This window comes from Bombina bombina, chromosome 3 (genome assembly GCF_027579735.1).
Source record: "Bombina bombina isolate aBomBom1 chromosome 3, aBomBom1.pri, whole genome shotgun sequence".
NCBI classification, from domain to species: Eukaryota; Metazoa; Chordata; class Amphibia; order Anura; family Bombinatoridae; genus Bombina; species Bombina bombina.
Window position 1 is genome coordinate 825,813,397 of NC_069501.1, and position 26,775 is coordinate 825,840,171.

Here is a 26,775-nt window from a genome sequence, read left to right on the forward strand (position 1 = left end):
GGATGAAGTAATCTCCTGATTGTCATTTGTTTGAGGTCTTTCCCAGTTTTGTAAGATAGGGCTCCGTTTGGCTGGTCCTGCGGGTAGGCCTGTGTCTTTTTGGGCGTTAACCTCAGGGTTGCCTTATATTTTATTTATATCCGATGGGATGTCTTTTATTTGTTTTTGTTTGCTTTGGGAACTTTCTGGGATTGATACTCTTTATTACTTCTTCGGAAATCGTTTTGGACATGTTAGTCCTATGTTAAAAATGTATTTTTTCTGTTTTTTCCCCTACGAGGGAGAATTTACACAGCTTGCCGGTTGGGACCCTAGGTGCAGGCTGGTCATGTCTGGTTTGTTTGGTTTTGCAGATGTTCAGACACGTGACGCTGTTCTGTTTAGCTGGTTCGGGAGAAGCGCATTGCTTTTCATGTTCAAGTAAGCATTCGAGAGGACCTGTGGGTCCGTGAGGCGGGAAGGATTGTTTCAGTCCTTATAGCCTTCAGTCATAGATGACCGGGCAGGGGAGTTTCCCCGCTGCGTCACTCTCTGACATCTGATTTCATCATAACCTAGAGCCTCCCCCATGTGGTGTAGTGTTGGAGGGCTTAATGCCCCTTACCGCAGTTTGAGCGGTTTGGCCTTCATCTTTTAGGCCTCTGGATTTGTCCTTTTGGGCTTGATCTTACAGCTTGTACAGGATAGCTGTCTAGCATGCGGAAGGTTTGCAGTTTGAAACCAGTTGCAGCTTTTCCCACCTAGGCAGGTATACGCGTAAGCTTTTTATAGTGTTTCTAGATGCAGCTTTTACTCTTTGTCGTGTACTGTCTGTGAGTTATAAGAAACCTTTGGGTCTTCTTCCATTATCTCCGGGTGAGTTGGATCTCCTTTTAGGGATCTGTGTTTCCGGGTGATGGTTGTTCCCTGCAGGGACTTCGTTTAGCTCTGGGTTTTCCGGAGCTGGGTAGGCTTAGTGCCTTTCTCTTCCTTGTGTCCTCTGCTTATGTGGAGGTGATAGGGAGACTAGTCCTGCTAGTAGAATTATTTTTTTTACCTCGATGTATCCCTTGGTTGTCCTGAGGCTTTGGGAAGTATCTCTCTGGAGCGTTGGACTTTGGATAGGGTTGGTTCCTTCCTTTGGTTGGGGCTTTCGAGTTCTTCTCGCTATCCGGATTCTCTGGATATGCATCCATATCCCTTGTTTCTGGCTTTTTGGCCAGATGGGGTGTTTAGTTCTAGCGTAAGGTTTGCCTGAAATATTAGGTGCCCGGACCTGTTTTTCTCCCTGAGACTTCCGGTTGCTGAAGCTTCGCTTGGCTTTTTTCCTGACCCAGTTTTGGGTGGTTTTGGAATCTTGGATCTCGGGGCTGGTCGGTGTGTTCCACGGTTGTGGGAACTTGGGCCCAGATGATCCTCAGTGGTCTGGGGTTCAGGCTTCAAACCTGTAGCTGTCTAGGGTGGTTCAGTTCCACCTTTTTTCATCTACCTGACCGGGTCATGGTTGGCCAGGTTTTTGGAGTATTTTTACTCTTTGCCACAGGAGTAGCCCATGTCATCTTGTTGTTAGCTGTGTGGCTTGCGCCTCAAGGGTTGTTGGTTCATACCTAGCTGCTGGTGCTGATTGTCCAATTTCCGGTGCGCCTTAGGGTTGCATTCCCCTGGTCAGCTTGCCAGTGTTCCCGTGGATTCCCTGCTCTGCAGGCGAATGGGTTGGCTGTGCCTCTGCTTGGCAAGCTATTTGTAGGTGGTCCTTTTCTAGGACATCTGTGTTGGGAATTTATCTTCCCATTAGCCGGTGCCTTCGGGCCTTGAGGAGTTGTTGCCCTTCCGGCATCATCCCTTTTCTTTAGGGGATATTCTCCTCCCTATGGAGATGGAGTCCTTGCTGGCTTCTCCTGGATTGGAGGCGGTAAGGTGGGATTAGTTCCCCCTGGGGTCTTGCTGGCTCCAAGTCAGACTTTTTGGGCCTTTATTTGGATAGATCCTTCAGTCTATGGCCTTGTTGTCTGTTTCAGAGTCGGGTTGTACTTGTACTCTGTGGGGATGGCTGTGCTATCCTTACGCTCGTTCCTGTACCTGTTTCGGGATTCTTTGTTCCCCTGTGTTGGATCCCTGAGGCTGGGTTGGTCCAGCTGGGTGTGGATCTGCGGGTCAGGATGGCCGAGCGGTCTAAGGCGCTGCATTCGGGTTGCAGACTCCTATGGATGTGTGGGCTTGTTGAGTCTATCCTGTTAGCTCAGTCTGCTAAGATATAGATTTTTCTTTCACTTGCTCCATTGATTTCGGAAGAGGGTTTACTCTTCCTTCAGGTTTTGAAGGTATACTCCTCCGGGCGGACTCGATTGAGGTTTTGTGTTCCCCTTTTTAGGGACCTGTTTGTAGGTCCGGCGATTTAGGTTGCCTGGAGCGTGCCCTCTGTCCGGGGGTAGCTTTTGCAGTTGCGGTCTGTTTCTTGTTTGACTGCTTCTTCTTCCTCGCAAGTACCCTCTTAGTTGTCCTGTTATGGACTTTGTGTTCTTGGGGTTTTTCACCTGAGTGTATTACACACTTTTTCATAGTCGGATACCTTGGTATTCTATGGTCAGACAATAGAAGGACTTTGCCTCTTCAGTTCCATTCCGTGCTTGCAGGATGTTGGAGAGATGTCTGTGTTGTCTCTGTGCCTGGTCTTATCCCGGGTTTCGCTTGGTATTGGTGTGGCCTCCTTTCCCTGTTTGGGTCCCTTTGGGTCTCTGTGAGCTGGGCTCACTATTGGAGGTGTTCTTTTTTGTATTAGGGGACCTTTCGGTTTCCTAGGTCCTCCTTTGCCTTTTTCCCTTGGGGGTTTCGGCTAGTATCCCCTTCATTTGTGGGGGGTGAGCGGTGGGGACCTTTTGTTGTGCGACGGTGTCTCTTGGAGGACTGTTGGCTCAGGCGAGTCCATTTGCGGTCTCTAGTTTGGCTTCTGGTCTAACTGCGAGTCAGTGTCATTGGGGCTTTTCCTCTTAACATTTTCTCAGCTTCGGACGAAGCGGGGTTTTTTATTGGGTAGAGGTTCAGGCCTGGTGCCCTCAGTATGGGCCGCCTATGTACCCTCCCGTCTTGGCATTCAGTGTCCTCTATAGCTTGGGTATTGTTTTCCAAAAAGTAATGAATGCAGCTGTGGACTCTTTCTATTTAAGAAGAAAAACATAAATTATGCTTACCTGATAATTTTCTTTTCTTCTGATGGAAAGAGTCCACAGCTCCCCACCTGTACTTATGTGGGGCGTCCTTATATTCTTCTGGCACCTTTCACCCTGATATTTCTTCTACTGTTCCTTGTTCCTCAGCAGAATGGGGATGAGGGGAGTGGTATTTAAGCCTTTTTGCTTGGGTGTCTTTGCCTCCTCCTGGTGGCCAGGCTCTTATTTCTCAAAAGTAATGAATCACATAATTTATGTTTTTAGAAATATATCCATTCAATTATTTCACAGGATCGGATTGTGAGTTGGCCTTAGATGCTAATACAAAAAAATATTTACAATGATTTATTTTACTTAAACATGAATGTACTTTAAAGGCTCTTTTTTTTCCAGGATTTTTTAAAGTCCTTCTCCACTGAGCAGTTCAGGATGTATTGTTTACGCTCTAAATATAGATCAGGTAGGATATACTTCTAATTCCTTATTTAAACCTTTGTTGTGATAGCAATTAAATTTATTTAAAGGGACAAAAAACAAGTTGGGATAGCGACAAAATATAATATGTACTTTAATTACTTTACCTGCAAAATTATACTGCAGTGCCTCACCATTAACCCTTTCTTTTAAGTTTCTGAATTGTACAGCTCTAACCCCCCCCTCCCCCCCCCACACACACACATTTCCTTATATGGTTGTATCTATATCTACCTTTTTGCTTTTGGAAGAATGCAGCCCTGCACAGTCATTATCTGCTGGAGCATGCCTAGAAGCAAATAAGCAGCCGAAAAATACAAAGCCTATGCTTCCAATGCTAAACACTAATAAGGGGTGTGGAACAGACTACTCCAGACAGCATGGCAATGTAACAAATTTTGCTTATTTTTAAAAATGATGTTTAAATACTTTTTTCTGCAATTTTTTTTTACTTAATTACCTTTTAGGATATTCACAGATCTCAACATGTTTTATGGCACTTTAATTATAAATGTTCTTACATGTATAAAAATACATTACTTTGAATGGATGCATGGATAAGACACCTTAACTTTATAATAACAGCCCAGCCACAGAGTGGTAGACCAGCAAACTCACAGAGCAGGGCCACTGAGTCCTGAAGCTTGTAGCATATACAATTTGCCTATCATCTCTTGATAGAGTTCTAGACTGCCTCTGGAAGCACCATTAGCACAAAAACTGTGTTTCAGAAGCTTCATGAAATGGGTTTCCATGACGAGTAACTGTCCATGGTTCAGGGCTCCTTTTTCAGGTTTTGGGCTATGAACCTTAGTTCCAGAGAAGGTTATCTTAATGCTACAGGATACAAATACAGTTAAGACAGTGTGGTGCTTCCATATTTGTGGCAGCATTTTGGGGAAGGCACTTTCCTGTTCCAGCATGACTGTGTCCATGGGACAAAGTGACGTCCATGTAGACATGGTTTGACGACTTTGTTGTAGAGGAACCTAAGTGGCCTGCACAGAGCCCTAACCTTAACTCCACTGAACACCTTTGGGATAAATTTGAATGCCTATTGCAAGAACAACTTTCTTGTCCAACATTAGTGCGTGACTACACAAATGCTGTTTTAGATGAGTGCGCACAAATTCCCACATATATTGTTCAAATTTATATCCTTGTATATATGTGTGTATGTATATATACAGTGTGTGTGTGTGTGTATGTATATGTATATATATATATATATATATATATATATATATATATATATATATATATATATATATATATATATATTGTATATAGTTTTGAATAATTGATTTAAAAAATAAAAATTAAACAGCATTCCAATATTCAGTCTTCATTATTTATTGTTGTTCGAAACAACAGTCTATTTAAATACACCACCATATTTACCAACCATTAAACTACTATTGTATTTCTCCACCTTGTATATGCGGTGTCAAACGTACGTTACCACCTTTGACAATTATGTACAGGGGGATACGAGCATCACCAAATATCCAAGCGTTGAACCAATAATGTATATAGGTAGCTACAGGAAAGCTTATAACTCACCTGCTCTCACCCACCCTATCAGTTACTATCATCCTCATTCACTGTGACCACTTGCTCTTTCCTTAATGCCTGGGCAAACTTTGCTTCCAGTCTGCGTGTTCACAATTCATGCCCCTCTTTGGGTGTTGATCCAAATGATGAATCCAGTCAGGTGGGATGGTGGGTCTTTTCCAATTGAATGGCATTGTGAAGACGTGAAAACTTCAACACTGGGCTGTGCTGGAGTTTATGGATACACACATTAAAAAGCAAGCTAGGGCTCAGAAAAAAATCAATCCTCTTAGTCACAGCTTAATATATTAATCAGAGTTATAAAATTATGTAACAAAAAGGTATATTTGTGCAAACACTGTAGCATTTAAAATTCATACACCGTTTAAATTACCTCTTCATATAAAAATCAGTACAGTATATGTATCTGAAGTCCCTTTTGTATATTTAATTCCCTTGCAAGTTCAATCCGCCTGGTAGTGTTGGCGTTTAAATAAGTTAAATCTGTTGCCCTTAGACAAGCTATGAGTATGGCTTAAAGGGACATAAAACCCAAAAATTTTCTTTCATTACCCAGATAGAGAATACAATTTTAAACAGCATTCCAATTTACCTCTATTATCTAATTTGCTTCTTTCTTTAGATATCCTTTGTTGAAGAAATAGCAATGCACATGGGTCAGCCAATCACACGAGGCATCTATGTGCAGCCACCAATCAGCAGCTACTGAGCCTATCTAGATATGCTTTTCAGGAAAGAATATCAAGAGAATTAAGCAAATTGGATAATAGACGTAAATTAGAAAGTTGTTTTAAATTGTATTCTCTATCTGAATCATGAAAGATTTTTTTGGGTTTAATGTCCCTTTAACGACAGAAATGCATTAGCATCAACGACAATAGTCAGCCTAACGTCCCAGACTACTATTGTTGGATTTTTATGGTGAATTTGCATGTTTTTAATTTATTTCAATAAAGGAGTTTTTTTAGATTAGGACTGGTGTGGAGGATTTATTGATGCACAAATTCTCAAAGATTGATTCCAAAAATATTGTGGAAAGCTAACTCCATATTAAAGCTCATAGTTTGAGACGTCCAACAAGCTCATATAGGTGTCCACATACATTTAGGTAAAAATAACAGGAAGTTACTATGACTATTAATGAATTGAATGGTTTTGCCTCCTTAGCAATGTTTTTCTTACTTTTTGTTTACTGATTTTTAAATAAGAATTGTATGTGTTAGGAAGGGGATGAGTTTTATGCATTTAGTTACTTTAGCTTTCACAAATGGAATAAGTCTTCGTTAGTGAGGGAATGGGTCAAGATAAAGGGATGGGGAACCCAACAATTTTCTTTGATTCAAAAAGAGCACGCAACTTTCTATATTACTTTTTGTTATCGATTTCTTTGTTCGTTTTTATCTTTTGTTGAAATGCAGGGATGTAAGATTAGAAGCCAGCCCATTTCTGGAGCATTATATTGCAGCAGTTTTGCAAGAATGTTATCCATTTGCAAGATCACTATATGGCAGCACTATTTCCTGTCATGTAGTGCTTCAGATGCCTACCTAGGTATCTCTTCAGCACAGAGTATCATGGGAACAAAGCAAATTTGATAAAAGTAAATTGCTAAATTTTTAAAAATGTTATGCTCTGTTTCAATCACAAAATATGTTTTTTACGTCTCATGTCCTTTTAAGTAAGTTACCGCAAATATTAATCATTTTCTACTTTTTCACCACAAGACCATGAGTTTCTCAAATCACTATTACACTTTGAAATGCTCTGTTTAATATGCAGCAAAAATGACATTAATGTTCTTTTGATCTGCTAGGTGATTGAGTTATAGATCCTCTTTATTATAGATGGTGATACAATAAAGTGCTTAAATAATACCTTAAAGGTGTGAAAAAAATAGAACAGAAACATTTATCAGGCAGACTGATTTCGAAAAGGAAACAATTAAAACGTCAATTTATTATTGAAACATTAGTTGTTTAAAAAGAGATCCATTGATAAAAAAATACAATTTTCTAACATTTACCAGTAAAGAAAAAAAAAATAGGAATAAAGCAATTTTGATAAACCGTGACTACCAGCTCTGAATTTGATATGAGAAGCACACTTCTGAACGAAGTCCGAGTACAGCCTTTATGAGTTAAAACACAATTCAAATTTAACACAAAATAGGACCAAATAGAGCGTCTTCCTAAAAAAGAAAAATAAGCAACTATTCTGTTTACAATATTACTGATGAAAGGGTCTAAAATGTATGTGGAGAAACTTTCAAATGTCTGATTAAACTGAGGAAGTGGGATATTGTTTAGCAATTAAAGAAATAGTAATTTGTTTCCATGCAGCTAAACTAGCAATTCTTAATAGAGACTGGTTACTGGGAAAGTAGTGCATTTTAAGGGATATTAGACAGTGCTTCTTTGGTAAAAATAAATGTTAAATCTAAGTAAACATAAAAAGGAACAGATTGTTTAAAAAACAAAATGAAAAAACTTGTTCTATTGCAAAATTAGCACTAATAATTTGTCACTGTAGCCCCTGCCCCTAGTGTGATAAGAGTGGAATGTTTTTGAAATTTAAGTTCCTTTCTGCCAGTTCTGAGCATGAGCAAATCTGACCCCTGGTTATCTAGTCTATTTACTTAATACTAAACCAACTCTTGAAGTTTTATGACATCATGGTAAATAAGCTTCCTGTAGAGAGGTTACAGGAAGTAATGGACACTGCACAAATTAAGTTTAAAAATAATAGATGTTGCAATGATTTCTATTAAGTATATACCACTGCTTAGTATTTTTTTCTCCTATTAAAACAATGAAACAGACTGTTTAATAATATATATTCCCAATCTATGTGTGCTGAGATGTTGTTTTATTCAAACAAATATATAAGTGTAAAACATAGAAGAATCCTATATACCATATGTCTGGCTTTTACACCCCCCATGTTGTGGGTAATCTTTCTTATAAATATTATTTATACGTTCTTTCAGCTGTGGAGTACAGCAGAGAATCGATGCAAGATGCTACAAGCACTCTACAGATAATCTCTTCTTTTATTAATGATGCACAAGCCTATATAAGAGGTCAGCTGACTTGTCAACCTATACAAGAAGACATACTGTGGCAAAGGTAACGTAATCTCTTATTTTTTTGTACTATAGTTTTAACAGCAAAAAACTGCAATTAACTATCAAAGGCCATAGAACCAAGACATTGATACATTTAAAAAAAAGTTAATTTCATATTTTCTGCTGCAAAAAGTATCCCCATTATGGCAGACTTTTTGTTCTAAATAATTTTTATTGAGGTAAAGATACAAATGTTTACAGGCAATCAGATAGTATCAAATAATATAACAATACATCATATATGCAAACGTATGCACTGAGAATACAAATTAGTCTAAAGCTGAAGCATTACCAATATCACAGTTTTCATTACAGAACTCAGGTGTAACTAAACAAAAACAGCTTAGTGTACTGCTAATATATTGCTAATATAAATATCCCCATCAGGGAAATTAGTCACTATTGTACCCCTTATGATATACTCAAAAGAAAAAAAGAGTAACATTGTGGATATGTAACATAACATATCATTTTGGGTCTTCAATAAAAATATAGAATCTATTAATAAACCTCTAAATTTAGTTTCGTGTAAATAATACCAAAATGTATTATGGGCTATGTTCTAGTTAAAAACATATTTCTTAAGTAAGGTCCTATGTTCCATTAATAAACATTTAATCTATAACCTAGACTCTAAACATATAAATTAGTCTGAAATCTTTCTAAATGAAAAAGAAAGAAGGGGAAAAGGGTGTATTAAAACAATTAGACCTCTCAGAAATTTCACATGTCAAATACAACAAAGAAAAAGCAAAAGGAACATCAACATCAAAATACCAAGGAGGCCAATTTTCAAAGAGGAACAAACGGTTCCCCAATCAACGTTCTTCTAATCTATACTTGATTTATAAATCAGTCCTATTAGATACAAGGGAGTAGGAGAGGAAAAGGAGTAAGAGAGTAAAATAAATATAAAGGGAAGGGGGCTGAGAAGGTGAAGGAACTGCCCGACACCTTAATCCCTCAGGGCTTACTCACCCACTTGTCTCAAAGAACTCATATAATACTATCAAGCACCACTTTTTCATTAGCCCTCAGACATTTTTTCTTTATTGTCTTAATGTATCAGATAATGTCCAGGGCTTGATATTTATCCTGCTTGGAGAGCATCTACATACCTAAATGGAATAGTGCCTCTGGGGCTGACAAGGTATGAAATATACCCAACTCTCTTAACACCCTTGTTTCGAAGTAACAGTAATTTTTGAGCTTAGAACAGGCTCAACAATTATGGAGATATGAACCAATCTCACCGCAACCCCTCCAGCACAAGTTGGTGCAGGTTGGGAAAATGCCGTAAAGCTTAACAGGGACCATATGACATCTAATGAGAAGTTTAAATTTATTTTTTTGTACAATGTCGCACATCGAATAGCTGTCCTGGAGTAAGAGATTGCAAATCCCCATTCTATCCCCATTCTATTTCCATATATATATATATATATATATATATATTCTTTCCCATTTAGGCTCCCACTCCCTCATCTGCTTTGATTTAACAAGTACTGGGCAATTAAGCGTTACTTGATAGTAAAACATGAGGGGCTTATTTTGATGACAAGCTAACCATCTCTGCTCCCTCAGCGTTGGTTGTCTAAGATCATGTGAAGAGAATCCCCATGATCTCACCAACGTCAAGAATTGAATATATTCAAAATGCATCTGCCTAGGGAGAGGTTGTCTATCTAACAGCTGCGTCAGTGTCAACAACTTTCCCCTATGATGATACAAGTCCCTTATATGGATGAAACCCCCATCTTCCCACCACTTCGGGTGAGAATCTATCAAGCAAAACAGAAGGGCACGAATAGCTTGGGCAGGAGAAGGGTGTGGTGCAACTGCTTTTTTATGTAACAAAGAAAGGAATGAGCAACAAACTGTGCTCACAAAAGCTGAGTTCAGGTGTGTATAGTGTGCTAAGGGAGGCTGCCACATTCGCGGCGTGCAGTGTTATAGGATCCTTAGAGGTTTTTCCTGTACCCAATGCTCAATCTAAAGTTAGACTTTGGGAAACAGTTCCTAAGGTGGATGTGGCTATTCCTACTTTGGCTTGGTGTACTACTACCCCCTTTGAAGATAATTCTTCTTTCAAGGATTCTATGGCTAGGAAATTAGAATCCTTTAATTGGAGGGCTTTTCAGCAAGCTGGTGTTCTTTATAGGCCTGCAGTTAACCTGTATTGTGTAGCTGCAGCTTCTTCTATTTGCCAGAATCAGGCAGGAGGGGGCATCAGTGATATTGATTGCTTTGGCCTGTTCTGGTAGAACTTGGTTTGCAGATCTAGCTCAAATATCCAGTTGTTCTCCACGAACCTCTTCCTCTGTGACAGGATCTTCTGTCTCAAGGTCCATTTTTTCCCCATCAGGATCACTAAGCTTGATGGCATGGAGATTGAACGGCTAGAGATTTGTTTTAGAATCTGTGGTAGAGACTTTGATTCAGGCTCATAAAACTGTGACAAAAAAATCTTTCATAAGGTTTGGAAGGCCTATAATTCATGGTGTTTGGACTATATGATTTTTTTCTTGGCATTCTCTTAGAATGCAATTTCTGCAGGATGGTTTCGAATTATATAAGGGTTTATCCTCTCAGAGGTCAGATATCTGCCCTTTCAGTTTTGTTTCATAGAAACAATCCTTACCAGCTAACGATTAGATAGACGATTCATGTGATGAATAAAAGTTGAATTGCTTGGTATACATTAAAAGTTCAAACAAGGGCAAATGTTTAGCAACACAAACTGTCCAACTGCTTCCTGCCAGAGAGGCACTTTCTCAGGGACTAAATTACAAGCACACAATATTAGACTTTTTCAATAGTTGCTAATTAGCACAAAAGAAAACATCTGGTATTTTTTTCAAATTTAAAGGCACATTGCGTTATTGTCATATTTTATACAATCCGCTAATGTGCTATACTTTAAACAGAAATGAAAGGAGGTACATAATTTTAACAAATGTATGTCAAATACATGGTGAAATGTATTCTCATTTTATTCCTCACTTTTTCTTCACACCTTACACTTTATCTTCCCATTCATTCTCTTTACCCTCCTTCAATATACCACTCTCAAACTCTTTATTTTTCTCCTCTTATCCCACCATTTGTTCCTCATCCTTCACCTTCACTCTTCTCTCCTAATTTCTCTTCCATACTTGTTTCACTATGCTTCACACTTTCCTCACCTTCACATCATCTTTTTACACCTTCATATGCCGATTTCAGTGTTGTTTCACATGAAGATAAAGCATTCATTAGGAAACAGTGAGTTGCTTTTACTTTTTACCTGTTATGAGTAACATCATGGAAGCATCTTCTCACTTTGAACTGTGCTTTTACTTCAAGCATGTATATTGAATGCATACTGAATGTGGATTGCAGACCTACGTTTGTCTTACATTAACTTTATTATTCATCAAGCTCCAACAAGTATATGTTACAAAGTACAATTGCATTATTACAGTGGATTTACATACTTTGTTGTTCTCAAATGTTTTAATAGATATCACTACAAGTTGCCAAAAACACAAGTTTTTGTTTCATAAGAAGATCCCTTAGTCAGGAACAAGATGGGGTGATGTTCAGTCATTGTTGGCAAAAAGAGAGCCATTTTGGATCTTCAATCTTGAAACTCGGGTTCCTTTGGGTTTCATCATTGAAACTGATTTAAATTTTTTGGCAGTGACTTCTTAAAATTAATTAAGATATTTCATATGTAGCTAGTGCTTCAGTATTAAGTTTTTTTTGCAACTTGATATCTAGGATATATTGTAAAGTCCACACACAGCAGAACTTAAAGTGAATGACGTTTATTCCAAAGGAACCAGGGTTACAACAATAGCATCGTTTCGGGTCTCACACCCTTAATCATGCAGGATTAAGGGTGTGAGACCAGAAACATCGCTATTGTTGTAACCCTGGTTCCTTTGGAATAAAGGTCATTCACTTTAAGTGCTGCTGTGAGTTGACTTTTTAGTATTGGAAGGCTTGACAGTGGTCAAAACATTGACTTTTGGCACAATTCTCTGTTTTTTATTTTTTTGTAATATATGGATGTACAAGGTATCTATAATTGTTTAATGACACCAGCTTTATTATGTTAAACCAACATTGTAACAATGTCATTTAAGTAAAGAATGTATAGCTTTGTTAGCTCCATTTCTATATATCTATACATGTGTAACCTATTAGCTGTGTGTTTATAACTTTAAAGGGACCGTCAACTCAAAATATTTTATTGTTTTAAAAGATAGATAATCCCTTTATTACCCATTCCCCAGTTTTGCACAGAAAACATGGTTATATTAATACACTTTTTACCCCTGTGATTACCTTGTTTCTAAGCATCTTCTGGCTGCCCCCTGATCACATTACTTTATCTATTGACTTGCATTTAAATCAATTAGTGCTGTGTTGTTAGAATCCATGGGCGTCAGCACAATGTTATCTATATGGCTCACATGAACTAGCTTCCAGAAGATCATGGGACTGTCTTTAGGGATTTAGAAACAGACAGAAATGTAGAGGATTAAAGTTTATAAAGTATGTTAATATAACCATGTTGGATGTGCAAAGCTGGGGAATGGGTAATAAAGGCATTATCTATCTTTTTAAACAATAACAATTTTTGTGTTGACTGTCTCTTTAAGACCCTGCCTTGACTTGTAGTCAATTACGTTGTAGGGATGTGCTTAAATACCTGTGGGTAGGTGTTAGGAGATACAGGTCTATGAGTAAGGCAGTGCTTTGCCAAAACACGTAAGACCGTATCTCCTGCCCTATTGATGTTTGCTTTTATAGGGACACTGAGCCCAAATTTTTTTTTTGTGTGATTCAGATAGAGCTTGCAATTGTAAGCAACTTTCTAAGTACTCCTATTATCAAATTTTCTTCATTCTCTTGGTATCTTTATTTGAAAAGCAGCAATGTAAGTTTAGATGCCCGCCCATTTTTTGCGAACAACCTGGGTTGTTCTTGCTGATTCGTGGATAAATTCACCCACCAATAAACAAGTGCTGTTCAGGGTCTGAACCAAAAAATAGCTTAGATGCCTTCTTTCTCTTGCAAGGTGTATCCAGTCTACGGATTCATCCTTTACTTGTGGGATATTCTCATTCCCTACAGGAAGTGGCAAAGAGAGCACACAGCAGAGCTGTCCATATAGCTCCCCCTCTAGCTCCACCCCCAGTCATTCTCTTTGCCGGCTCTAAGCACTAGGGTCTCTCTACGGGAGGGTAAAGTGAATGTGGTGTTAGATTTGTAGTTTTATATCTTCAATCTAGAGTTTATTTCTCTTGTTAAGTGTATCCAGTCCACGGATCATCCATTACTTGTGGGATATTCTCCTTCCCAACAGGAAGTTGCAAGAGGATCACCCACAGCAGAGCTGCTATATAGCTCCTCCCCTAACTGTCATAGCCAGTCATTCTCTTGCAAGCCTCAACCAAGATGGAGGTCGTAAGAGGAGTGTGGTGTTTTATACTTGGTTTATTCTTCATTCAAAAGTTTGTTATTTTTAAATGGTGCCAGAGTGTACTGTTTATCTCAGGCAGTATTTAGAACAAGAATCTGCCTGCGTTTTCTATGATCTTAGCAGAAGTAACTAAGATCCATGTCTGTTCTCACATATTCTGAGGAGTGAGGTAACTTCAGAGAGGGAATGGCGTGCAGGTTTTCCTGCAATAAGGTATGTGCAGTTAATATTTTTCTAGGGATGGAATTTGCTAGAAAATGCTGCTGATACCGAACTAATGTAAGTAAAGCCTTAAATGCAGTGATAGCGACTGGTATCAGGCTTATTAATAGAGATACATACTCTCATAAAGATGTAATATAAAACGTTTGCTGGCATGTTTAATCGTTTTTATATGTATTTGGTGATAAAACTTATTGGGGCCTAGTTTTTTTCCACATGGCTGGCTTGAATTTTGCCTAGTAACAGTTTCCTTAGGCTTTCCACTGTTGCAATATGAGTGGGAAGGGCCTATTTTAGTGCTTTTCTGTGCAGGTAAAATTACTGACACAGACATCCAGCTTCTTCCTGCATGATCCAGGACATCTCTGGAGGGCTCAAAAGGCTTCAAAGTCATTTTTGAGGGAGGTAAAAAGCCACAGTAGAGCTGTGGCAGTTGTTGTGACTGTTTGAAGAAAAAACAAAAAAAAAAAAAAAGTTTTTGTCTTTTATTATTCAGTTTTGGGTATTAAGGGATTAATCATCCATTTGCAAGTGGGTGCAATGCTCTGCTAACTTGTTACATACACTGTAAAAAGTTCGTTAGTGTAACTGCCTTTTTTCACTGTTATTTCAAATTTTGACAAAATTTGTGTTTCTTAAAGGTGCAGTAACGTTTTTTATATTGCTTGTAAACTTGTTTAAAGTGTTTTCCAAGCTTGCTAGTCTCATTGCTAGTCTGTTTAAACATGTCTGACACAGAGGAAACTACTTGTTCATTATGTTTGAAAGCCATGGTGGAGCCCCATAGGAGAATGTGTACTAAATGTATTGATTTCACCTTAAACAGTAAAGATCAGTCTTTAACTATAAAAGAAATATCACCAGAAGATTCTGACGAGGGGGAAGTTATGCCGACTAACTCTCCCCACGTGTCAGACCCTTCGCCTCCCGCTCAGGGGATGCACGCTAATATGGCGCCAATTACATCAGGGACGCCCATAGCGATTACCTTGCAGGACATGGCTGCAATCATGAATAATACCCTGTCAGAGGTATTATCCAGGTTGCCTGAATTAAGAGGCAAGCGCGATTGCTCTGGGGTTAGGAGAAATACAGAGCGCGCAGATGCTGTAAGGGCCATGTCTGATACTGCGTCACAATATGCAGATCATGAGGACGGAGAGCTTCAGTCTGTGGGTGACATCTCTGATTCGGGGAAACCTGATTCAGAGATTTCTAATTTGAAATTTAAGCTTGAGAACCTCCGTGTGTTGCTTGGGGAGGAATGACTGTAACACAGTTGCAGTACCAGAGAAATTGTGTAGGCTGGATAAATACTATGCGGTACCGGTGTGTACTGATGTTTTTCCTATACCTAAAAGGCTTACAGAAATTATTAGCAAGGAGTGGGATAGACCGGGTGTGCCTTTTCTTTCATGTAATTAGCAAGAGTCCATGAGCTAGTGACGTATGGGATATACATTCCTACCAGGAGGGGCAAATTTTCCCAAACCTCAAAATGCCTATAAATACACCCCTCACCACACCCACAAATCAGTTTTACAAACTTTGCCTCCTATGGAGGTGGTGAAGTAAGTTTGTGCTAGATTCTACGTTAATATGCGCTCCGCAGCAGGTTGGAGCCCGGTTTTCCTCTCAGCGTGCAGTGAATGTCAGAGGGATGTGAGGAGAGTATTGCCTATTTGAATGCAGTGATCTCCTTCTACGGGGTCTATTTCATAGGTTCTCTGTTATCGGTCGTAGAGATTCATCTCTTACCTCCCTTTTCAGATCGACGATATACTCTTATATATACCATTTCCTCTACTGATTCTCGTTTCAGTACTGGTTTGGCTTTCTACTACATGTAGATGAGTGTCCTGGGGTAAGTAAGTCTTATTTTCTGTGACACTCTAAGCTATGGTTGGGCACTTTTATATAAAGTTCTAAATATATGTATTCAAACATTTATTTGCCTTGACTCAGGATGTTCAACATTCCTTATTTCAGACAGTCAGTTTCATATTTGGGATAATGCATATGAATAAATCATTTTTTCTTACCTTAAAAATTTGACTTTTTCCTGTGGGCTGTTAGGCTCGCGGGGGCTGAAAATGCTTCATTTTATTGCGTCATTCTTGGCGCGGACTTTTTTGGCGCAAAATTTTTTCTCTGTTTCCGGCGTCATACGTGTCGCCGGAATTTGCGTCATTTTTGACGTTTTTTTGCGCCAAAAGTGTCGGCGTTCCGGATGTGGCGTCATTTTGGCGCCAAAAGCATTTAGGCGCCAAATAATGTGGGCGTCTTTTTTGGCGCTTAAAAAATATGGGCATCACTATTGTCTCCACATTATTTAAGTCTCATTATTTTGTGCTTCTGGTTGCTAGAAGCTTGTTCTATGGCATTTTTTTCCCATTCCTGAAACTGTCATTTAAGGAATTTGATCAATTTTGCTTTATATGTTGTTTTTTCTATTACATATTGCAAGATGTCCCACGTTGAAGCTGAGTCAGAAGATACTTCTGGAATATCCCTGCCTGGTGCTGGAGCTACCAAAGCTAAGTGTATCTGCTGTAAACTTTTGGTATCTGTTCCTCCAGCTGTTGTTTGTACTGTTTGTCATGACAAACTTGCTAATGCAGATAATATTTCCTTTAGTACTGTTACATTACCTGTTGCTGTTCCGTCAACATCTAATACTCAGAGTGTTCCTGATAACATAAGAGATTTTGTTTCTAGATCCATTAAGAAGGGTATGTCTGTTATTCCTCCTTCTAGTAAACGTAAAAAGTCTTTTAAAACTTCTCATTTTTCAGATGAATTTTTAAATGAACATCATCATTCTGATACTGATATTGTTTCTTCTGATTCAGAGGATTCTGTCTCAGAGGTTGATGCTGATAAATCTTCATATTTATTTAAAATGGAATTTATTCGTTCTTTACTTAACGAAGTCCTAATTGCATTAGAAATTGAGGATTCTAGTCCTCTTGATACTAAATCTAAACGTTTAGATAAGGTTTTTAAATCTCCTGTAGTTATTCCAGAAGTTTTTCCTGTCCCTGGTGCTATTTCTGAAGTAATTTCCAGGGAATGGAATAATTTGGGTAATTCTTTTACTCCTTCTAAACGTTTTAAGCAATTATATCCTGTGCCATCTGACAGATTAGAATTTTGGGACAAAATCCCTAAGGTTGATGGGGCTGTCTCTATTCTTGCGAAGCGTACTACTATTCCTACGGCAGATGGTACTTCCTTTAAGGATCCTTTAGATAGGAAAATTGAATCCTTTCTAAGAAAAGCTTACTTGTGTTCAGGTAATCTTCTTAGACCTGCTATATCTTTAGCGGATGTTGCTGCAGCTTCAACCTTTTGGTTAGAAGCTTTAGCGCAACAAGTAACAGATCATAATTCTCATAGCATTATTATTCTTCTACAACATGCTAATAATTTTATTTGTGATGCCATCTTTGATATCATTAGAGTTGATGTCAGGTATATGTCTCTAGCTATTTTAGCTAGAAGAGCTTTATGGCTTAAAACTTGGAATGCTGATATGTCTTCTAAGTCTACTCTGCTTTCCCTTTCTTTCCAGGGTAATAAATTATTTGGTTCTCAGTTGGATTCTATTATCTCAACTGTTACTGGAGGGAAAAGAACTTTTTTACCACAGGATAAAAAAAATCTAAAGGTAAATTTAGGTCTAATAATCGTTTTCGTTCCTTTCGTCACAACAAGGAACAAAAGCCTGATCCTTCATCCTCAGGAGCGGTATCAGTTTGGAAACCATCTCCAGTCTGGAATAAATCCAAGCCTTTTAGAAAACAAAAGCCAGCTCCCAAGTCCACATGAAGGTGCGGCCCTCATTCCAGCTCAGCTGGTAGGGGGCAGATTACGTTTTTTCAAAGAAATTTGGTTCAATTCCGTTCACAATCTCTGGATTCAGAACATTGTTTCAGAAGGGTACAGAATTGGCTTCAAGATAATGCCTTCTGCAAAGAGATTTTTTCTTTCCCGTGTCCCAGTAAACCTAGCGAAGGCTCAAGCATTTCTGAAATGTGTTTCAGATCTAGAGTTGGCTGGAGTAATTATGCCAGTTCCAGTTCTGGAACAGGGGCTGGGGTTTTATTCAAATCTCTTCATTGTACCAAAGAAGGAGAATTCCTTCAGACCAGTTCTGGATCTAAAAATATTGAATCGTTATGTAAGGATACCAACATTCAAAATGGTAACTGTAAGGACTATCCTGCCTTTTGTTCAGCAAGAGCATTATATGTCCACAATAGATTTACAGGATGCATATCTGCATATTCTGATTCATCCAGATCACTATCAGTTTCTGAGATTCTCTTTCCTAGACAAGCATTACCAGTTTGTGGCTCTACCGTTTGGCCTAGCTACAGCTCCAAGAATTTTTACAATGGTTCTCGGTGCCCTACTGTCTGTAATCAGAGAACAGGGTATTGTGGTATTTCCTTATTTGGACTATATCTTGGTACTTGCTCAGTCTTCACATTTAGCAGAATCTCATACGAATCGACTTGTGTTGTTTCTTCAAGATCATGGTTGGAGGATCAATTTACCAAAAGTTCATTGATTTCTCAAACAAGGGTAACCTTTTTAGGTTTCCAGATAGATTCAGTGTCCATGACTCTGTCTTTGACAGACTAGAGACGTCTAAAGTTGATATCAGCTTGTCGAAACCTTCAGTCACAATCATTCCCTTCGGTAGCTTTATGCATGGAAATTCTAGGTCTTATGACTGCAGCATCGGACGCAATCCCCTTTGCTCGTTTTCACATGCGACCTCTTCAGCTCTGTATGCTGAACCAGTGGTGCAGGGATTACACAAAGATATCTCAATTAATATCTTTAACACCGATTGTACGACACTCTCTGATGTGGTGGACAGATCACCATCGTTTAGTTCAGGGGGCTTCTTTTGTTCTTCCGACCTGGACTGTAATTTCAACAGATGCAAGTCTGACAGGTTGGGGAGCTGTTTGGGGGTCTCTGACAGGACAAGGGGTTTGGGAATCTCAGGAGGTGAGATTACCGATCAATATTTTGGAACTCCGTGCAATTTTCAGAGCTCTTCAGTCTTGGCCTCTTCTAAAGAGAGAATCGTTCATTTGTTTTCAGACAGACAATGTCACAACTGTGGCATACATCAACCATCAAGGAGGGACTCACAGTCCTCTGGCTATGAAAGAAGTATCTCGAATTCTGGTATGGGCGGAATCCAGCTCCTGTCTAGTTTCTGCAGTTCATATCCCAGGTATAGACAATTGGGAAGCGGATTATCTCAGCCGCCAAACTTTACATCCGGGCGAATGGTCTCTTCACCCAGAGGTATTTCTTCAGATTGTTCAAATGTGGGGTCTTCCAGAAATAGATCTGATGGCTTCTCATCTAAACAAGAAACTTCCCAGGTATCTGTTCAGATCCAGGGATCCTCAAGCGGAAGCAGTGGATGCGTTGTCACTTCCTTGGAAGTATCATCCTGCCTATATCTTCCAAGAGTAATCTCCAAGATTCTGAAGGAATGCTCGTTTGTTCTGCTGGTGGCTCCAGCATGGCCTCACAGGTTTTGGTATGCAGATCTTGTCCGGATGGCCTCTTGCCAACCGTGGACTCTTCCGTTAAGACCAGACCTTCTGTCACAAGGTCCTTTTTTCCATCAGGATCTCAAATCCTTAAATTTAAAGGTATGGAGATTGAACGCTTGATTCTTAGTCAAAGAGGTTTCTCTGACTCTGTGATTAATACTATGTTACAGGCTCGTAAATCCGTATCTAGGGAGATATATTATAGAGTCTGGAAGACTTATATTTCTTGGTGTCTTTCTCATCATTTTTCCTGGCATTCTTTTAGAATTTCGAGAATTTTACAGTTTCTTCAGGATGGTTTGGATAAAGGTTTGTCTGCAATTTCCTTGAAAGGACAAATCTCTGCTCTTTCTGTTCTTTTTCACAGAAAGATTGCTAATCTTCCTGATATTCATTGTTTTGTACAAGCTTTGGTTCGTATAAAACCTGTCATTAAGTCAATTTCTCCTCCTTGGAGTTTGAATTTGGTTCTGGGGGCTCTTCAAGCTCCTCCGTTTGAACCTATGCATTCTTTGGACATTAAATTACTTTCTTGGAAAGTTTTGTTCCTTTTGGCCATCTCTTCTGCCAGAAGAGTTTCTGAGTTATCTGCCCTTTCTTGTGAGTCTCCTTTTCTGATTTTTCATCAGGAAAAGGCGGTGTTGCGAACTTCTTTTAAACTTTTACCTAAGGTTGTGAATTCTAACAACATTAGTAGAGAAATTGTAGTTCCTTCATTATGTCCTAATCCTAAGAATTCTAAGGAGAAATCATTGCATTCTTTGGATGTAGTTAGAGCTTTGAAATATTATGTTGAAGCTACTAAGAATTTCCGAAAGACTTCTAGTCTATTTGTTATCTTTTCCGGTTCTAGGAAAGGTCAGAAGGCTTCTGCCATTTCTTTGGCATCTTGGTTGAAATCTTTAATTCATCATGCTTATGTCGAGTCGGGTAAAACTCCGCCTCAAAGGATTACAGCTCATTCTACTAGGTCAGTTTCTACTTCCTGGGCGTTTAGGAATGAAGCTTCGGTTGATCAGATTTGCAAAGCAGCAACTTGGTCTTCTTTGCATACTTTTACTAAATTCTACCATTTTGATGTGTTTTCTTCTTCTGAAGCTGTTTTTGGTAGAAAAGTACTTCAGGCAGCTGTTTCAGTTTGAATATTCTGCTTATAATTTAAACTTTATTTTGGGTGTGGATTATTTTTCAGCGGAATTGGCTGTCTTTATTTTATCCCTCCCTCTCTAGTGACTCTTGCGTGGAAAGATCCACATCTTGGGTAGTCATTATCCCATACGTCACTAGCTCATGGACTCTTGCTAATTACATGAAAGAAAACATAATTTATGTAAGAACTTACCTGATAAATTCATTTCTTTCATATTAGCAAGAGTCCATGAGGCCCACCCTTTTTTTGTGGTGGTTATGATTTTTTTGTATAAAGCACAATTATTCCAATTCCTTATTTATTATGCTTTTGCACTTTTTTCTTATCACCCCACTTCTTGGCTATTCGTTAAACTGATTTGTGGGTGTGGTGAGGGGTGTATTTATAGGCATTTTGAGGTTTGGGAAACTTTGCCCCTCCTGGTAGGAATGTATATCCCATACGTCACTAGCTCATGGACTCTTGCTAATATGAAAGAAATGAATTTATCAGGTAAGTTCTTACATAAATTATGTTTTTCCCCACCTCCTATATTTTGAAAAATGTTTCCAATAGACGCCACTACACGGGACTTATGGCAGACGGTCCCTAAGGTGGAGGGAGCAGTTTCTACTTTAGCAAAGCGTACTACTATCCCGGTTGAGGACAGTTGTGCTTTTTCAGATCCAATGGATAAAAAATTGGAGGGTTACCTTAAGAAAATGTTTATTCAACAAGGTTTTATTTTACAGCCCCTTGCATGCATTGCGCCTGTCACGGCTGCGGCGGCATTCTGGTTTGAGGCCCTGGAAGAGGCCATCCATACAGCTCCATTGACTGAAATTATTGACAAGCTTAGAACACTTAAGCTAGCTAACTCATTTGTTTCTGATGCCATTGTTCATTTGACTAAACTAACGGCTAAGAATTCCGGATTCGCCCTCCAAGCGCGTAGGGCGCTATGGCTTAAATCCTGGTCAGCTGACGTGACTTCGAAGTCTAAATTACTCAACATTCCTTTCAAGGGGCAGACCTTATTCGGGCCTGGTTTGAAGGAAATTATTGCTGACATTACTGGAGGTAAGGGTCACACCCTTCCTCAGGACAGGGCCAAAGCAAAGGCCAAACAGTCTAATTTTCGTGCCTTTTGAAATTTCAAGGCAGGTGCAGCATCAACTTCCTCCGCTTCAAAACAAGAGGGAACTTTTGCTCAATCTAAGCAGGCCTGGAAACCTAACCAGTCCTGGAACAAAGGCAAGCAGGCCAGAAAGCCTGCTGCTGCCTCTAAGACAGCATAAAGGAACGGCCCCCCTTTCCGGCGACGGATCTAGTAGGGGGCAGACTTTCTCTCTTCGCCCAGGCGTGGGCAAGAGATGTTCAGGATCCCTGGGCGTTGGAGATCATATCTCAGGGATATCTTCTGGACTTCAAAGCTTCCCCTCCACAAGGGAGATTTCATCTTTCAAGGCTATCTGCAAATCAGATAAAGAAAGAGGCATTCCTACGCTGTGTGCAAGACCTCCTAGTTATGGGAGTGATCCATCCAGTTCCGCGGACGGAACAAGGACAGGGTTTTTATTCGAATCTGTTTGTGGTTCCCAAAAAAGAGGGAACCTTCAGACCAATTTTGGATCTAAAGATCTTAAACAAATTCCTCAGAGTTCCATCTTTCAAAATGGAAACTATTCGGACCATCCTACCCATGATCCAAGAAGGTCAGTACATGACCACAGTGGAATTAAAGGATGCCTACCTTCACATACCGATTCACAAAAATCATCATCGGTTTCTAAGGTTTGCCTTTCTAGACAGGCATTACCAATTTGTAGCTCTTCCCTTCGGGTTGGCTACAGCCCCGAGAATCTTTACAAAGGTTCTGGGCTCACTTCTGGCGGTTCTAAGACCGCGAGGCATAGCGGTGGCTCCGTATCTAGACGACATCCTGATACAGGCGTCCAGCTTTCAAGTTGCCAAGTCTCATACAGAGATAGTTCTGGCATTTCTGAGGTCGCACGGGTGGAAAGTGAACGAGGAAAAGAGTTCTCTATCCCCACTCACAAGAGTCTCCTTCTTAGGGACTCATAGATTCTGTAGAAATGAAAATTTACCTGACGGAGTCCAGGTTATCAAAACTTCTAAATGCTTGCCGTGTTCTTCACTCCATTCCGCGCCCTTCGGTAGCTCAGTGTATGGAGGTAATCGGCTTAATGGTAGCGGCAATGGACATAGTGCCATTTGCGCGCCTTCGTCTCAGACCGGTGCAATTATGCTAAATCTGGATCAAGAGACCAGAGATTCTCTTCTCTGGTGGTTGTCTCGGGTACACCTGTCCAAGGGTATGACCTTTCGCAGGCCAGATTGGACAATTGTAACAACAGATGCCAGCCTTCTAGGTTGGGGTGCAGTCTGGAATTCCCTGAAGGCACAGGGATCGTGGACTCAGGAGGAGAAACTCCTTCCAATAAATATTCTGGAGTTAAGAGCGATATTCAATGCTCTTCTGGCTTGGCCTCAGTTAGCAACACTGAGGTTCATCAGATTTCAGTCGGACAACATCACGACTGTGGCTTACATCAACCATCAAGGGGGAACCAGGAGTTCCCTAGCGATGTTAGAAGTCTCAAAAATAATTTGCTGGGCAGAGTAACACTCTTGCCACCTGTCAGCAATCCATATCCCAGGCGTGGAGAACTGGGAGGCGGATTTTCTAAGTCGTCAGACTTTCCATCCGGGGGAGTGGGAACTCCATCCGGAGGTGTTTGCTCAGTTGATTCATCGTTGGGGCAAACCAGAGTTGGATCTCATGGCGTCTCGCCAGAACGCCAAACTTCCTTGTTACGGGTCCAGGGACCCAGAAGCGACGCTGATAGATGCTCTAGCAGCGCCTTGGTTCTTCAACCTGGCTTATGTGTTTCCACCGTTTCCTCTGCTCCCTCGACTGATTGCCAAAATCAAACAGGAGAGAGCATCAGTGATTCTGATAGCACTTGCGTGGCCACGCAGGACTTGGTATGCAGACCTAGTGGACATGTCATTCTTTCCACCATAGACTCTGCCTCTAAGACAGGACCTTCTGATACAAGGTCCTTTCCATCATCCAAATCTAATTTCTCTGAGACTGACTGCATGGAGATTGAACGCTTGATTCTATCAAAGCGTGGCTTCTCCGAGTCAGTCATTGATACTTTAATACAGGCACGAAAGCCTGTTACCAGGAAAATCTACCACAAGATATGGAGTAAATATCTTTATTGGTGTGAATCCAAGAATTACTCATGGAGTAAGGTTAGGATTCCTAGAATATTGTCTTTTCTCCAAGAGGGCTTGGACAAAGGATTATCAGCTAGTTCCTTAAAGGGACAGATTTCTGCTCTGTCTATTCTTTTGCACAAGCGTCTGGCAGAGGTTCCAGACGTCCAGGCATTTTGCCAGGCTTTGGTTAGAATTAAGCCTGTGTTTAAACCTGTTGCTCCCCCGTGGAGCTTAAACTTGGTTCTTAAGGTTCTTCAAGGAGTTCCGTTTGAACCCCTTCATTCCATTGATATTAAACTTTTATCTTGGAAAGTTCTGTTTTTAATGGCTATTTCCTCGGCTCAGAGAGTCTCTGAGCTATCTGCCTTACAATGTGATTCTCCTTATCTGATTTTTCATGAAGATAAAGTAGTTCTGCGTACCAAACCTGGGTTTCTAACAAGAATATCAATCAAGAGATTGTTGTTCCATCGTTGGGCCCTAATCCTTCTTCAAAGAAGGAACGTCTTTTACGTAATCTGGACGTAGTCCGTGCCTTGCCTTGAAGTTTTACTTACAAGCTACTAAGGATTTTCGTCAAACATCTTTCCTGTTTGTCGTTTACTCTGGACAGAGGAGAGGTCAAAAAGCTTCGGCAACCTCTCTTTCCTTTTGGCTTCGGAGCGTAATACGCCTAGCCTATGAGACTGCTGGACAGCAGCCCCCTGAAAGGCTTACAGCTCATTCTACTAGAGCTGTGGCTTCCACCTGGGCCTTCAAAAATGAGGCCTCTGTTGAACAGATTTGCAAGGCTGCGACTTGGTCTTCGCTTCACACTTTTTCAAAGTTTTACAAATTTGATACTTTGCTTCTTCGGAGGCTGTGTTTGGGAGAAAGGTTCTTCAGGCAGTGGTTCCTTCAGCTTAATCCTGCCTTGTCCCTCCCATCATCCGTGTACTTTAGCTTTGGTATTGGTATCCCACAAGTAATGGATGATCCGTGGACTGGATACACTTAACAAGAGAAAACATAATTTATGCTTACCTGATAAATTTATTTCTCTTGTAGTGTATCCAGTCCACGGCCCGCCCTGTCCTTTTAAGTCAGGTCTAAATTTTAATTAAACTACAGTCACCACTGCACCCTAAGGTTTCTCCTTTCTCTGTTTGTTTTCGGTCGAATGACTGGATATGACAGTTAGGGGAGGAGCTATATAGCAGCTCTGCTGTGGGTGATCCTCTTGCAACTTCCTGTTGGGAAGGAGAATATCCCACAAGTAATGGATGATCCGTGGACTGGATACACTACAAGAGAAATAAATTTATCAGGTAAGCATAAATTATGTTTTTTAAATGGTACCGGTTTGTACTATTTACTCTCTAGCAGAAAAGTGATAAAGAATTCTGCTGAGAGGAAAATGATTTTAGCATGTTGTAACTAAAATCCACTGCTGTTCCCACACAGGACTGAGGAGTACCAGAAAACTTCAGTTTGGGGGGAACAGTTTGCAGGCTTGACTGCAATGAGGTATGTTCAGTCATTTATTTCTAGACAAGACTGAGATAATGCTAGAAGACTGACAAGAGCCCCATGTGGGGAGGGTAAGCTATGTTCTGAGACTTACTATAGAATTGAATGCTTACATGACAAGGCTAAATAGGCTGGTTGACACTAATGCAGGGCAATCGATTATTTATTTAAGAAATACTCGTTGGAGACACATTTTTAAGCACTTTGGAGTGTTTTACTGGGGTTATTATCCACATGGCATAAATTTAGTCACTTGGAAGTGATTTTTGTAGGCCTCACAACTCCGGAGTGGAGTGGGAGGGGCCTAATTTGGCGCCTCAGATGCGCACTTAGAATTGAGAGACTGTTTCATGCTGCTTCACATGGAGGGTCCAGCTGCTGATTGAGGGCCTAGATGAAGCTTTATTTCCCCAAAACTGATCCCTAAGGGCAGGTAGGGCCACAGCAGTAAGCTGTGGCAAGGTGCTGTAGTTAATTAACCGGTTGTTGGCTTTAGGCTGCTCCGGTTTGGGCATTAAGGCGTTCTGAAACTTGCTGTGCAATCATATTAAAGCCTTAGGTACATACTGTGAAAATTTCAAAAGGATTGGTGCATTTTTCACTGTTTTGTAAAATTGTGTGCTCTTTTTATTTCTTAAAGGCACAGTAACGTTTTTTCAAATTGTGTTTTTTATTTGATTAAAGTGTTTTCCAAGCCTGCTTGTGTATGCTACTAGTCTGTTAAACATGTCTGACACTAAGGAAAATCCTTGTTCAATGTGTTTAGAAGCCATGGTGGAGTCAGATTCATTAGCGTTTAAATTTAAACTGGAACACCTCCGCGTATTGCTCAGGGAGGTATTAGCCACTCTGGATGATTGTGATCCTATGGTGGTCCCAGAGAAATTGTGTAAAATGGACAAGTACCTAGAGGTCCCTGTATACACTGATGCGTTTCCGATCCCTAAAAGGGTTGTGGATATTGTTACTAGGGAGTGGGATAGACCAGGTGTCCCTTTTGTTCCCCCCCCTATTTTTAAGAAAATGTTCCCCATAACTGACCCCAGGCGGTACTCGTGGCAGACGGTCCCTAAGGTAGAGGGGGCTGTTTCTTCACTTGCTAAGCGCACAACCATACCAATTGAAGACAGTTGTGCTTTTAAAGATCCTATGGATAAAAAATTAGGTTTACTTAAGAAAATTTTTGTTCAACAAGGTTTCCTTCTCCAACCTATTGCCTGCATTATTCCTGTAACTTCTGCAGCGGCTTTCTGGTTTGAGGCGCTGGAGGAGTTGCTCCAGAC

General features: G+C 40.1%; 1 protein-coding gene across 1 annotated transcript in view; it reads left to right on the forward strand.

Moving 5' to 3' along the window:
* Positions 1–26,775, forward strand: part of CARS2 (cysteinyl-tRNA synthetase 2, mitochondrial) — a gene marked incomplete in the record, with an annotated part of 379,651 nt that overhangs the window by 208,443 nt on the left and 144,433 nt on the right. The window contains 2 exon segments of the mRNA XM_053707781.1: positions 3,540–3,606; positions 8,182–8,320. Of these exon segments, the coding sequence (XP_053563756.1) occupies positions 3,540–3,606; positions 8,182–8,320 (206 nt within the window).